The 12,996-nt window shown below is 32.4% G+C and overlaps 1 protein-coding gene across 6 annotated transcripts in view; it reads left to right on the plus strand.

Moving 5' to 3' along the window:
• Positions 1-12,996, plus strand: part of LOC105680173 (uncharacterized) — a 36,075-nt gene that overhangs the window by 9,228 nt on the left and 13,851 nt on the right. For all 6 annotated transcript variants that reach the window (XM_067358288.1, XM_067358283.1, XM_067358284.1 and 3 more), the window contains exons 4-6: positions 723-1,003; positions 4,629-4,838; positions 4,965-5,255. In XM_067358288.1, the coding sequence (XP_067214389.1) occupies positions 723-1,003; positions 4,629-4,838; positions 4,965-5,255 (782 nt within the window). The remainder of the gene's footprint in view (positions 1-722; positions 1,004-4,628; positions 4,839-4,964; positions 5,256-12,996) is intronic.

The raw sequence follows: 12,996 nt of genomic DNA on the forward strand, positions 1-12,996 counted from the left end.
GCTTGGCCCATGACCTAAATGAAATGAGATAATCCCCAGGGAAAACAACAGGTCTAAAAAATGTCTAATAGACGTCTATTAGACTTTTCTTAGACCTGTTGTTCTCTATGGGTCTCACAAAAAATGGTTTCAAGGTCGCAGTCGCAGCCAAAGAGTTTCTCCATTTTTTCATTCTCGGGATCGCCTGAAATCAGGCATTTTTGTAGACTTAACAATTTCTGGGTCAACCACATATATTGTCCATTCTATATAGAGAAAATTTTATATAAAAAATTATGTACGGCAGTAGTCGCGAACCATGAAAAAATTATAAAAATTTTTACTATGTTTTTCACATAATGGCCATTTAAACTTATAATTCCTCTTATGATCCGCGGCTATTGCCGAAACATAGAAATTTTTTATTTTAAAATTACATTAAAATTTTTTTCGTGTGGAGACTCGCTATTCATATAACTGATGGCTTTCCTAAAATGAAAATTTCATAAGATTAAAAGAAAATTTTCATGTAACATTTTTGATAGAACTAATGTATTTATAATGTATAGATAGTTTGATAGAACTAATTTATATGTAATGTAGCAAAGTCACGTCGCAACTTCGATTTCAAAGTAAAAGCAAAGACAAGAACTAACTTAAAGATGACATTTCGTGTGAACTTTCACAAAAAATGCCTGGGAAAGTAGGAACTAAGACTGATACAACTTCTATTACTGGTTTAGGTGCTATGGAATCCGCGCCCAACGGTCACGTGGCAGCGATTTATGTGGCAAGGTATAATCGTTATGTCGACACAATCCTCACCAAGATCAATAACATCCTGCGCGCCAATTACGAGCCAGTAACTGTGAAGCTGACGAATACAAATTCAAGTTTCAAGTCGAACAAAAATAAAAGTAAAGGCAAGAAGAAAGGCAACAAAAATGGCACCAAGAAAAGCGCTTCAAAGCCGATTGATGCGTCCACAATCATTGATAAAAGTGATAATGAAAACGACATTGAGGTATAGACTCTGAAATCATTCTATCCGTTAATTAAAATAATTTATATTGCCACGCTATATTAGAGGACTAATTTAAATTTTAACGACAACAGAACGGATTCTTGAACAAAGGAGGTAAAATAGGTAAAATAGATCGATTTTGGCCCCCGTAGCGGCAAATAAAAACGGTATGTTTTTTTGTAGTTTTTGAGTTGCTGAATCTGAATCTAACCTTTAAAAATGTCTAACCTATCGGGAAAGTATTAAAATCAGCATAGGAAGCTGTTAAACATATAAGAAGTTATTATGAGAATGGTATGTTGATGAAACTGTAAAATAATAGTGAAATAAACAATATTAAGCGATAAGTGAAAATCGATCGATATATTAACAACACAAATTAATAAATAAACACTCAAAAAATGGTCTTGCAGCAAAAATTTTTTAGGTGTGAAAAATAGATAAATGATTAGCAAATACTGTGATATTGAATATGTTTGGCATTTAATCAATCTAAATAACAGACAGAATTTATATTTGAACTATTTGTGAAATTTAGAAAAAAAGTTTTTCTGCGGTGTCTATTCATGTTAAAGCCAATCATACTTGTTATAAAGTTTGACTGTGGTACATAAAAAAGACTAGTGACGAGAAACAAATGAATATATCCCCATAGCAAAAAAGCTACAGTGATTAGAACAAACTTACAATAGAGTCACAAGGTTACAGAAAAATTGAAATGTCACTGTGCCATTATCAGAAAGTTACAGTGATATCATTAGTTACAGTCGTGGTGATATCATCATAATATGACATAAAATGTCGCAGAAATGTTACAACAACATTCCAAAAACAGTATTTAGTCATTAGTTGGTTTGCTTACCGCTATGTGACGCATTATGCGCAATCTATCTCGTATTGAAGTTTTAAAATTATATAAAATTTGCAAAAGGCAGCTAATATAATATTAAAGATGTAATAACTTTCTACCAGTTTATTATCTGAATCCAAACACAAGGAATTTAGATAGACTAATTGTTCAGAAATTGAGTAAATAAATATCCCAGGGAGAACAACAGGTCTAAGAAACGTCTAATAGACATCTAATAGACGTCTATAGACGTTTATAGACGTCTATTGGCTGTCTATTAGACCTGTTGTTCTCCCTGGGATCTATTTCTTATTTTATATTTCTATTTTATTTTTTATGTCACAATGATGTCATAGCGACATTATATCTGTGATAAAGCAGACATTCGTATGTCACCACAATTTCATTATGACATATTTGAGCGTCACAGAGAAATATCATTATGATATCACTGTGATTTGTTTTGCTATGGGGGTATGGATCCGCACATCTAATATAATTTGTATAATGCGCCCATTTGTTATAATCGGCAACTATATTTCTCACAAGAAATATAGTTCGTTCTAGCTACAGTATCAAAACTCATTTACTCAATGCAATTATTATTATTTGGCAATGAGACCTAAATTTTCTAGAAGATATTGCTAAAATGTTGCTGTTATAAATTTTAGATGTGACAAACAATATTTTAGCAGATATAAAAAATAGCGATACATTTTTGTTGTAACACCTAGAAATCTACCTACATCAGCAAAACGTTTTTTTCAGTGTATATATAATAGATTTTAGTTCAATAAAAGTATTTTACTATTTTAGTATACAGTATATTTTACCATTAGAAACTGTAAGATTTACACAAAAAATATTTTTAACCAAGATCCGATCAAATAAGGCCTTCTTCACTGAAAAAAATGTTTTGCTGATGTAGGTAGATTTCTAGGTGTTACAACAAAAAATGTATCGCTATTTTTTGTATCTGCTAAAATATTGTTTGTCACATCTAAAATTTATAACAGCAACATTCTAGCAATATCTTCTAGAAAATTTAGGTCTCATTGCCAAATAATAATAATTGCATTGAGTAAATGAGTTTTGATACTGTAGCTAGAACGAACTATATTTCTTGTGAGAAATATAGTTGCCGATTATAACGGATGGGCGCATTATACAAATTATGTTAGATGTGAGGATCCATACCTCCATAGCAAAACAAATCACAGTGATATCATAATGATATTTCTCTGTGACGCTCAAATATGTCATAATGAAATCGTGGTGACATACGAATGTCTGCTTTATCACAGATATAATATCGCTTATGACATCATTGTGATATAAAAAATAAAATAAAAATATAAAATAAGAAATAAATATTTATCTACTCAATTTCTGAACAATCAGTCTATCTAAATTCCTTGTTTGGATTCAGATATTAAACTGATAGAAAGTTATTACATTTTTAATATTATTAGCTGTCTTTTGCAAGTTTTATATAATTCTCATGATTAAAACTTAAATACGAGATAGATTGCGCATAATGCGTCACATAGCGGCAAGCAAACAAACTAATGACTAAATACTGTTTTTGGAATGTTGTTGTAACATTTCTGCGACATTTTATGTCATATTATGATGATATTACCACGATTGTAACTAATGATATCACTGTAACTTTCTGATAATGTCACAGTGATATTTCAATTTTTCTGTAACCTTGTGACTCTATTGTAAGTCTGTTGTAATGTCACTTTGGCTTTTTTTGCTATGGGGGTATATTTATTTGTCTCTCGTCGCTAGTCTTTTTTGTATACCACAGTCAAACCTTATAATAAGTATGATTAGCTTTAACATGAATATACGCCGCAGAAAAACTTTCTTTCTAAATTTCACAAATATTATTAGTTCGGATATAAAATCTGTTTCTGTCATTTAGATTGATTAAGTGCCAAACATATTCGATATCACAGTATTTGCTAATCATTTATCTACTTTAGCTAATTTTTCGCACCCAAAAAACTTTTGCTGTAGTTGCAAGACCATTTTTTTTAGTGTATGAGTGAGGAGAAAATCCTTATAAGGCATAATAAACAACAATGCTCTCAGGTGCAGTAGTCAAGATTTAAAATGGATTCCATCGATAATGCCTCTGTTTTTAGATATTAATAATTTTTACTTTTTTTTTATCAAGCAGAACATGAACTATTAGAGATGAGAGTATTATCATGTTTTACTAGCAGGAAAACACAAATTAATACGTTCATAAAGCTCAGCAATAATAATTTGCGGTACTAGATATTTGACAGTTTCATGTGCTGATTTTAATATTTTTCCGACAGGTTAGACATTTTTAAAGGTCAGATTCAGATTCAACAGCTCAAAAACTATAAAAAACATACCGTTTTTACTTGTCGCTCCGAGGGCCAAGATCGGCCTATTTTACTCATCCTCTTTTGAAGTCGATCCTTTTTTAACATACCAAAATCCAAATTATTTTTCAAAATAGAAAACTTCTTACAAATTAAATTTTTGATAAAGATAAATAATGAAACTTTATTCCAGAATTTAAAATAAAGACTGAATTGTCAAAAAAAATAAAATATTGAATATGAAAAAATTGAGAGCAGAATGCTAAGTCAAAAAATTTATTTATATCTTTGATAATTAATTTATCATAAAAATCAAAAAGATACAAAAATATCTTATAGGAAATATCTTATATCTTATATTGAAGTTTTATGTTTTTAGGAATATATTATATATAGTTTGTGTTTCTAGAAAGTAACGTCAAGTACTGAATCAGCCGTAATACAAATTATGACAGAAAAAGAAACAATCTTGCCGGTGGCACTTGAATCTTCCACAGAAGTCAGTGTGAGATCCAACAACAAACGTGCATCAAACTCTAACAACAAGAATTCTAATAAAAATCGGAAGCGAATTAAGAATAAAACAAAGAATCAAAACAGAATCGGCAGCAAGAACAAAGTAATTACTTTTAAATACAAATATTGATTAGAACTTTACTACTATCTAATAATGGATTTAACTTTGAATTTGAATATTTAAAAGCGAATGAGAAAAGTGAATCAATATATTTATTGCGTTTTTCAGACAAAGTCCAAGAGTAGACCGAAAGCGAGAGCCACTCTGTACGGATTAGCGTCCTTGCAGAGGACAGGCAACGTGTCATTGAACATGATGAGTAATCACACAACAATTAAGACGAAGTTCAGTCTAGGACCACTCGTACTGAAAGTCGAGAAGGAGTTCGGTCGGGCTGCAAAAAAGGAACTGAGGAGCGCGACCGCCACTACAGCTGAGATGTCAGGCAAGCTGAGTCTACGCGTGTTGAACGGCGGCGCGGCGACGTTGCATTCTATTCGAGTATCGCAACCCAAACAGGTACGTACTAAACCGATAGGAAAAAAAATGCGAAACAATTATACAATCTGACAATTATGGAAGACATTTACTCTTCTAAACCTTCTTTTTACGTTAAATTTATTAGTGTCATTATTTAAATATCACTATTAATAATGACTTTTTAAATTTTAAGCCACACACACACACACACACACACACACACACACACACACACACACACATACGTTTCCTTAGACATTTTTTTGTATCATCAAAAACAATCGAAATATTTCAGGTGGTTAAGATATACTTCAGACAGCACAAAACGTCTAAGGAATCTGGGGGATATCCTGAGGAATGTCTCAGGACATCCTGAGGATATCCAAGCTATTCCCAGGATGTTTTGTATTGTCTAGAGTATATTTTGACCACCAGAATTATTTCGATTGTTTTTGACGATACAAAAAAATGTCTAAGGAATGTTGCATGAAACATCTTACATGTTTGAGGGTAATTATAATGATAAGAAAGTTTTTCCTTGAAGTCATTTTTTAAAGAGATTAAAGATTAGAATAAATTTTTAAAATAAAATCTTACGTTTTTGTTTGCGTCAATTTATAGCTGACATCGAAAGAAGTTCAGCGACCTATGATAATATAACTTTCAGATGATCTTGAATATAGGAAATAGCATATGTTTGAGGAAAATATAACAATCAAAAATTTATATATTTTAACACAAAAATTTATTTTAAAAAATTTTTAAAATGATGTCCATTGACTTCAATACATTTTCGAAATACGAAACTAAATGACTTTTTTACGCTATTTTTGATAATAGGTAATAGAATTATATGCTAGCAGAATACGTACATTTTGCAGTATTGTATATGAGAGCATTATCGAAAACTTTATTTTTTAAATATTTTCACAAAAAAAATTTCTAATAGGTTTAAATCTGATGATTGAGCCGGCCAGGAAATTCTAGCACCTTGTGCAATCCAATTGATTGAGAAACATTCAGTCTAGCACATTCCACACGACGTATGCTAGACAGCCCTCAGGCTAAAATTGCTTTTTTTCGACTTACTTTAGTTAGTAGAAAAAAGCAGATATATACAGGATGGCCCCGAACGTTCCGGCGATATTTTGAGATCTTATAGGAAATTTGATTCTGAATCAAAAATTTCCTATAAACATGGGTCGAAAAATGCTTCCTTAAAAAGTTAGCGCCCAAAAACCTCTGAAATCACGGTTATTTTATACATTTTTACAAATATTAGGGAAAATATGCGTTTTTTAACAAATAGTACCCAAACAAAAATTGTAGAGAATTAAATTATCTTTCAAATGAGATGAAAGCGATTGTAGTACGTTCCATAGGTGTCGAGATAGCCAGTTTTAAATGTACAAAAAAGTGTTTATTCGGATATCGACAGTAGAGCTTTTTTAAAATATTCTTTATTTATGCTGACATAGCTTCGCTAATTTTTAATGCTTATCTTGCTTGTTGGTTTTTCAACTAAAAAAATTTTTCTTTTCTGCATTGTTTATACCAATTACCATAGAAGGATAAAAGGAAGAGTAGAAGGTGAAAAAAAATAAAATAAAAAGAAAATAAAACTTAAAAAATTTCTAAAAAAATAATCTTTTTCTTTCAAAAAAATAAAATGATTCTTCTTTTTAAACTAAAATAGCATTGTAGTAGTAAAAAATGAATAACAACGTGAAAAAAACTAACTATTCTCAAAATGTCCCCCTCCAACTTCAATACACTTTCGGCATGAGTAGTGACTGATCTGGTCGCATTACGGATTTCCTCCCGATTTAATTTTAGTCGATCGAAAGCCGTGTTTATCAGTTAAATCAGATGTTCACGAAACTCGATTGGCGTTGAGTAAATTTCATTTTTCACTCTTCCCCATAAGTAAAAATCTAGAGGGGTTAAATCTGGAGACCTAGCTGGTCACTCCACAGGTCCCCATTATTTTTATTTTTGCTGAATTTTTTTATTGCTTCTACAGAATCACAAATCCTTTTGTGTGATTAAAGTACATATGCTAATAGAATTGTGGGTGACTGATTTAAAACAGAAAAAAAGAAAAAAATTTGGAAATTTTACCGACAACCTGCCAGTTCATAGGAATATTTATTTAATACAAAAGTTATATGGTATACATGTGCAAAACAAATCCACGTTCCAAAGAAAAGTATATCAAAGAATGACAAGAAATCTTTAAAATTAAGTTTAAAGCTTTAGTTTTAAAAACAACCTTTCCTTTACGGAAAATAAGTATTGAGCTCTCAATACTTAGTATTGGTCAATAATAAATTGGCCAATACTTTTTTGGGAAATACTTAGTATTGACAAATACTTAGTACTAGTATTGACGAATAATTGCAAAATGGATGTGTGTAAGGAACAACGTGTCGCGATAAAATTTTGTTTTAAAGCCGGTATTTTGGCGACTGAAACTTCATCAATGCTGCAAATGTCATGTTCATGTAATAACAAATAAATCACTTTTTCACTGACATACACAATTTTGCAGAAATAAAATTATTCTATGATTTTTTTTGTGTAGTGCAGTCTAAAACAAATAGTCAAAATATGTCTATATTTTTAAAATAGTATTTCTGATTTTATGAATCACAGTGATTTTATAAGATGTTCAATGTTAATAGTTTTTATTGGACTGTACCTTAGACAATATTATACTTTTCTCTGTTATAAGACAAGAATGTTTCTTTTCTACTGCAATAGAAATACATTTTCGATTTTGATATGTAACTTGGTATTTAAAATACATATCAAAATCGAAAATATATTTTGATGCATTTTTGTGCTTAAAATAAAACTAATTGTAAGTATTTAAAGGAAGCACATATTGAAACAGATTATTGCAAGTCGCAAAATTCATATTGTTTCTGTTGGGTTTAAGAGTATTTATTTTAATAATATAAGAAGCCTTACACGCGTCCGTTGTCACACAACAACTAGCGTTACCACACATAATAAAGAAGAAGACAAGTGAGAGAGGAGGGGAAGAATAAAACAAAAGGAACTCTAATACAACAGCCTATCGCTGCCCACTTCCTCACCTCACAGTCGCGCGAGAGTTTAAATTCTAAATTATTTCAACAGTTTCTTTTACCAAGATTTTTTTACAAAAATAAATAAACACAAGAAATATCTTTATATTTCATGCTTTAGAAATAAAATATGTGGCATATGTATATCATATATGTACATACATCTATTGTAAAAACAGTATACAAAATGGTGTTAATTTTTTAAATAGATATTTTTATATGAATATAGATAATATGAAACACGTAATACAGAGTGAGGCAATAATTATTACCACCTTAAATATCTTCAAATCTATAGTTCGAGAAGAAGATTTGTGTAACTAAAGTTGCATGGTACGAAGGGGGCTATCATATGGCGATAATAATTTTTGTCCGGGTGGGGGCGCTTCAGAGATATCAAGGTTATCTTCATTTTTTTAAATAAAATCACCCTAATTTTTTTATATAAATCGATTCCTCGCAATATTGCCTCAACACTTTTATACACAAAATAATGAGAAGAATCAATTGTCTTAAAGAAAAAATATGATATTTGAGCTACATATTTTTTATATGGAGCTACATTTTATTTATATGGAAATTCGATTTTACATCCCAATACAATAAAAGGACGATTTTTATTCATTCGGAGATTTATCTGTCCGATTTCTGAACAATCAGTTCAATATCTGAATTCCCTGTGTTGGGGTCGTATCAGAAAAATTAAACTGATAAAAATAATTACTATGCCTTTAATCTTACTAGCCACTCTTTGCAAGATTTATATAATCATCATGACTAAAACTTAAATGCGAGATAGATTGCGCAACGTGCGTCGCATAGCGGTAAACAAACGAATTAGCGATTACCGAATATTGCTTTTGTAATGTTTTTGGAATGTTGCTGTCACAATCTCATGAAATATTATAATTACATGTTCCAATAATGTCTCAACAATATTATAATACATTGCAACTTGCAAGATTGTAACATTGCTGCAATGTAATTGCAATGTTCTGTGCTGTCTAGGTGAAAAGCGAGAAACCTTGGAAATATAACTTTCAGAGACATCACTGAAATCCAAATTTCAACTAAATGCAGGAATTTTCTGACACTTGGAAATAATTTTCACACAAATCACTAATAATCCCTGAATATATAATACCGTAAAAATGTTTCTAAATCTTACTGAAAGTCCCTGAAATATGTTTTCAGACATTTTCAGACAAATTTTAAGAGAAATTTTTTCACCAGGGTTCTCTATCTCTCTATCGGTTTTTTGTTTCACAAACAAGCTTGGCTGGCTTAACGGCGGTGCTCATTTCAGTATGTATAGAGTTCACTAAGTGAACTGATACAGGCATCACACATGTGCGAGAATTTAGTATATACATTTTGTGGTCATGATTTAATATGAGTTAGCGGTCTAGTATATAATATAGATATCTGTGTATTGTACCGATTGTACTCCGCCAAACAACAGTCAAAAATTTCGAACTTGACTGTACGTAGAAGGTCAGCAATACATTACATATGGTTCTCTTTCGGCTGGCGGCAAACGATTCAGTGCCCATTCCAGCATATACAGGATGTCCCAAAATTAGACCGACAAACTGCAGTTGGTTATAAAGCATACCAAAACAAGTCAATTTTGTCAATAAGCCCGTGGCTATAAATGAGTCGTTTTAACATTAGAGAATCAAAAACTAAGACATTGTTTGACATTGGTTAACTAAGACATTGTTGACTAACAAGGGGAGGACGCGGACTTCGGGTCACCGATTTCAAAGAAATTTTTATATGGTATAGTACTCTATCAGAAGAGTACTTTAGTAAAAGGATAGGGCGCAACGCTCAGCCGTTTTTGAGAAAAATCGATTTGAAGTTCATGGCGTCCCTTATATTCCGGTCTTGTTAGATCAATTGTCGAGATGGCGGCGTAGCTCGGGCACTTAGGCTCTGAGCTATCACGCTGTCGACCTGGGTTCGATCCCTGTCTATTATACTTTTTTTTTTTATTTATTTTATTTATTCTAGCGAATATTTATTCATTATATTATTATAATGAAATAAATTAATTTTAATTAACAATTTTGTTTTCTTTTTAATTTGCACTTTTACTACTTCTATCATATAAAAAATAAAGTAAAAAAACGTCTACGATTTAAATAATATTAATATACAGGAATAATATTAATAATATACAGGAATATAAGAGACGCCATAAACTTCAAATCGATTTTTCTCGAAAACGGCTAAGCGTTGCGCCCTATCCTTTTACTCAAGTATTCTTCTGATAGAGTACTATACCATATAAAAATTTCTTTGAAATCGGTGACCCGAAGTCCGCGTCCTCCCTTTGTAAGCTCGGTATCACAGTATTCAGTATTTATTCAACGTCACACTCAGTATTCATTATTATTTAACCGCAATTTATTTTCAAAATGAACAAGTTTTTTTATGAAGAACTGGTCGATATGCATCTAATTTATGGAGAAGCTAGATGTAATGGAAGAGAAGCTGCACGCTTGTATAAAGAGAGATATCTTCATCATACCACCTTTGCGTCCGTTCATCGTTTTCGAGAAGGTGGCAACCTGATGCGCGTTGATGATGCCGATCATCCAAAAGAAACACATACTGCAGCATATGAAAAAAAAGTCCTGGACTGTGTAGAGCAAGAACGTTCTACAAGTGTTCATGCAATTGCACACCATATGGGGGCTGCTAAGTCAACGGTATGGCGTGTTCTCCATGACCAACAGCTTCATCCCTACCATAACTAGAGAGTGTAAGTGATGAGTTTTGCACCCTCGAATTTTTCTCCCGTTGGTTTTTGGGTCGCCACTTCGTCCAGTGTGACTTTGATAGAACCATGCTGTTCACGGATAAAGCATATTTTACTCGGGATGATTTCTTCAATAGTGGCAACAGTCACATCTGGACTAATGAAAATCCTCATGCTACCGCTTTTAGAAGAGATAAACACCAATTTGCCGTCAACATTTGGGCCGATATTGTCGACGATAATTTGATTAGTCTGCCATTTCATTTAAATGCTTATATTTATCTTCAGTTCTTGCAACATGTTCTGCTAGATCTTTTAGAAGATGTCCCTTTGAATATACGACGAGACATGTGGTTTCAACATGATGGAGCACCTCTACACTTCAATTTGAATGTGCGCAAGTGTCAGAATTTTTCGAACCGCTGGATTGGAAGAGGAGATCCTGTAGCTTAGCCTGCACGATCTCCCAATCTTACTCATCTTGACTTTTTCCTTTGAGGTTATGTGAAATCTCTGGTGTACCAGACTCCTGTACTTAGACAGGAAAATCTTCTGGCGAGAATGATGGTCGCTTGCGCACATGTACAAGCTGTTCCCAAAATATTCCATAGGGTTTATGAATTCATGAATCGACAATTCAATCTTTGTATGAAAGTAAATTTTTTTGGGGGGGGGGAAGACCAATAAGGCTATCAAGCAATTGAGCTAGTCAAGGTGGACCGTTTTACAATATAGTTTTCAAAAAAATTATAACGTTACTCTACGTGGTATTACAGCTATTGCCACTACAGGTTTAGAAAGTTCCATAAACACAGATGGAAAAAGGATGCATTTATTTATGCATTAAATCTGTAGATTTCATTCTCTTCAAACGTCTCAGTCTTCCCTCTATGTGAAGTAGACGAGATGCCAATCGGTTTGAATGGCTGGTAAGGCGTTGTTTATGCTTTTTAACAGCTAGCATTTTTTCTTCAGCAACAGTATTGATTTGTAAATCACAATGTATGTCCACGTCACGACAATACCACGGCGCATTAGTTATATCTCTAAGCACTTTGTTCTGAAAAACTTGTATAATTTTGATATTCGAGTCCGCATTGCACCCTCACAACTGGATATCGTAAGTCCAAACTGACTTTAAGATTTATTTGTACAATAATGGTTTATTGTGTACTAATAACTTGGAGTTTCTACCAATCATCCACTCCATTTTCAGACGTATGTTATTCAGCTGCTTTTTCTTAATTTTAATATGCTTTTTTCAGCGAAGTTTGGCGGTAAGTGTCATGCCAAAGTATTTCGCAGTATTTGAATACGAAATCACTTGTTGATTGATGGTAATCGATAGCAGAGTCACCTTTTTTAGAGTAAAATTAATGTGTGATTTGCTTTCATTAAACTTAATGCGCCATCGTTACTTAATGGTCCAGTCCACAATCCGGTTCATAGCTCGTTGCATCTTGGTTGTGGTTATAACAGTGTCGCTATCAGTAGCCAAGATCGTAATATCATCTACAAACGTAGCAATTCTGACATCAGAATTTTTAGGGATGTCAGTAGTATATAAGAGATATAACGTCGGACCTAGGACGCTGCCCTGTGGTACTCCTACAGCAATTTTACGGAAACTAGAATAGATGTCTTCATATCTTACCCTAAAGCAGCGATCTTGTAGATAAAATTTCAACAGTTCATTGAACGACTTAGGAAGCATTCTTTTCAACTTATACACCAATCCATCGTGCCAAACCCTGTCGAAAGCCTGGGATACATCGAGCAGCACAGCTGTGCATACTTTCTTCTTTTCTAGCGTTACTTCAATTGTGTCAGTGATATGATGAACCTGATCTATAGTGGAGTTTTATCTCGAAAATCGAACTGATGTTCCGGAAGTTTATTTTCTTCGATAATTTGTTTGAGT

Source organism: Linepithema humile, chromosome 6 (assembly GCF_040581485.1).
Source record: "Linepithema humile isolate Giens D197 chromosome 6, Lhum_UNIL_v1.0, whole genome shotgun sequence".
NCBI lineage: Eukaryota > Metazoa > Arthropoda > Insecta > Hymenoptera > Formicidae > Linepithema > Linepithema humile.